This window comes from Sinocyclocheilus anshuiensis, unplaced genomic scaffold, assembly GCF_001515605.1.
Source record: "Sinocyclocheilus anshuiensis isolate Anshui unplaced genomic scaffold, SAMN03320099.WGS_v1.1 scaffold2038, whole genome shotgun sequence".
Lineage (NCBI taxonomy): Eukaryota > Metazoa > Chordata > Actinopteri > Cypriniformes > Cyprinidae > Sinocyclocheilus > Sinocyclocheilus anshuiensis.
The window spans coordinates 271,672-274,447 of record NW_015547765.1 but is presented as its reverse complement, the minus strand read 5'-3'; the positions used below and the strand labels follow the sequence as shown (position 1 = coordinate 274,447).

General features: G+C 34.4%; 1 protein-coding gene across 2 annotated transcripts in view; it reads right to left on the bottom strand.

Moving 5' to 3' along the window:
- Nucleotides 1-2,776, bottom strand: part of LOC107704544 (sentrin-specific protease 7-like) — a 46,721-nt gene that overhangs the window by 19,352 nt on the left and 24,593 nt on the right. For both annotated transcript variants that reach the window (XM_016507482.1, XM_016507483.1), the window contains exon 11: nt 736-945. In XM_016507482.1, coding sequence (XP_016362968.1) covers nt 736-945 — 210 coding nt within the window. The remainder of the gene's footprint in view (nt 1-735; nt 946-2,776) is intronic.

Genomic DNA, 2,776 nt, shown 5'->3' with positions numbered 1-2,776 from the left:
TTATTATTAAAAATATTGAACTTTTAAATACTACTACTACAAATACTACTACTACTAAAACATTATTATTATAATTATTATTATTAACAATATTATTAATTTTGAGAAAATCTAATTAAAATATTTGTATAAAATTGCAATTAAAATGCATTGCAATAATAATAATAATAATAATAATATTTTTATTGTTACTTTTACATTAAAGAAAAAAAATATTTTGGAATATTTCACAATAAAACAAGAAACAAGTATTTAAGAAAAAAAATAAAATATCATTGGGTTCTAGTTTTAAGTTTCCAAGTCAACTTGACACTTGACACTTTAAAAATACATTTTTTAATATTTTGAAATATTCAACTGATGTGTGTTAATAGGTGTGTGTGTGTGTGTGTGTGTGTGTGTGTGTGTGTGTGTCTGTGTTTAAAATTATTTTTTTTTAAATGTTTAAAAATTTCAAAGATTTTATTTGTATTTACTGTACAGATATGCTTCATCCAGTCAGAATTTAGAGCAGGTTCTGCTTTATAATTTATAACAGTTCATTGTGCTCTACAAAAGCGCAATAACTACAGCTACATGTTTGATGGTCTGTACTATGGTCTGTATTAATTGTCATTTGTGAAATGTGTTTCTTCATTACACAAGATGAAAAAAATTACTTTGATTTCCATCTAGAAAAGCTTAACTTTCAGCTCAAATGGATCCTTACCCAGAATGCTCCAGTGCAGGCCTCACCTGAAGTGTGTACGGTGTGCATCACAGACAGCTCTTTCTGGAGCAGCCTGGCTTGAGCATCTGACACCATGAGGAAGAGGAGAGAAGGTGCGGGCTCCTCAGTGCTCGATAACAAACTGCCGTCACGGGCCAGTCCGCCGTCCCACACGCCGTACAAGTGCAGCTGAGAGCACGACACGCTAACGGCTACCTCACCCTCCCCATCAGCACCTACAAATACAAGAAACAAGCAGGATTATTCGACTTTGGTCCCAGATATTGTAAATATAGCATGATGAAGCTTTGGCGAAGTATAATCTTAATGTGCTTCTTTTCAAAGAGTCGTTCAAACAAACACACCAAACTGACATCCCTAGTAAAAACAAAACTGTTGAGTACATGATTCAATGATTTGCTCAAAACATGCAAAAGATACCAAAAACTACTGGCATAGCCAAAGAGTCACTGAAGGAATCTTTTTGGTGAACAGACTTGAAAAGATTTGAATTACTGAGATGAATCAAAATCACCACCATTACTAGTCTAGTGACAAACAGAGAATGACGTTTTAATTTTAGACAGCATTGTATTGGACAAATCTGTCAACTCATTAATATTGGTGGTCTGTTTTCTTGTTGATTTGAAATATGTAGCTAAAAGTTCACATAAAATCAAAATTGGCCTATTTACTTAAAAATGTTGTCATCGTCATGTGACTTGCACATTCACAACTCCTCTCCTAAAGCTTCATGGCATAGTAATGTGTCCATCACTTGTGCACTTCGAAATTTCGTCAGAAGCAGTACGTCATACGAGAACTTTTCGTCTACGATATTATAAATACTACAAATTTGAATATTCTACTTTTTTCACATATTGTTTTTCACCTACTGTATAAGCAGACATTTTCATATGCAGGGTTAAGGTAAAGGGTTAGTTCACCCAAAAATGAAAATTAGCCGATAAATTACTCACCCTCTAGACATCCTAAGTGTATATGACTTTCTTCTTTCAGACGAATCCAGTCGGAGTTATATTAAAAATTGTCTTTGATCGTTCAAGCTGTTTAATGCCACTCTGTGGGTGTTGCATTCATCAGTCCAAAAGAAGTTAAATAAAAAGTGCCCATCCATAAAAAAAAGTGTCTCACACGGCTCCGGGGGGTGAACAAAGGCCTCCCCTGTTGCGAATCGATGTGTTTTTGTAAGAAAAATATCCATATTCAAAACGTAATAATCACTTTAATGTAGCTTGCGCCAACAGTTGTACACGGAAGCAGCTCCAGGAGGATGACGTATGAGGTCAGCTTTGCGCACTTTTTAATATAACTCCGACTGGATTTGTCTGAAAGAAGAAAGTCATATACACCTAGGATGACTTGAAGGTGAGTAATTTATGGGCAAATTTTCATTTTTGGGTGAACTAACCCTTTAAATTTAATGATAGCTATATTATCGTTAAATGTAACCAATGGACGAATTGCAATTAAAATTGCAAGCTGCAGTTTTGTCGTCTGCTGCTTCAAATTCTCAAATTATTTAAAGTCAGGTGGATTCTGATTGGCTGAAGGGCTGCACAATTAATCAAATTTCTAATCGCGATTACAATTATGGATGCCACAATTATGTAATCGTTCAAAGCGGCAATTAATCGTTCAAAGTCCACTTATGTTATTCTGCGTGCTTAAGATGCGTTTTTTTCTTTCTACATGTTATCTTAAGGGTTTTTCCCATTATTTTAATTTTAGTTTTAGTATAACATTATAATACCATTCATATTTTTTACTTTTTTATAATTTAAAGACAAAACCAATCCGATGTATAGTTGACATTTGAGGCTTAATACTAATACCAGTTAGAGTGTTTTCAGCTTGTTTATTTTCATATAAAAATATGGTATGGAGTTGCATCAAACAATGAATTAGGGCTGCACGATAAATCGCATGCGATATTTAATGCGCATCTTGTCAGAAAGCCGGTTCTGTAATTGCGCAGCTCGTCAGTGAACAACGGCTCTGTGTAGTTAATGCTGCTCAATGTGAAAGCCCGCAGGTGATGGAGAT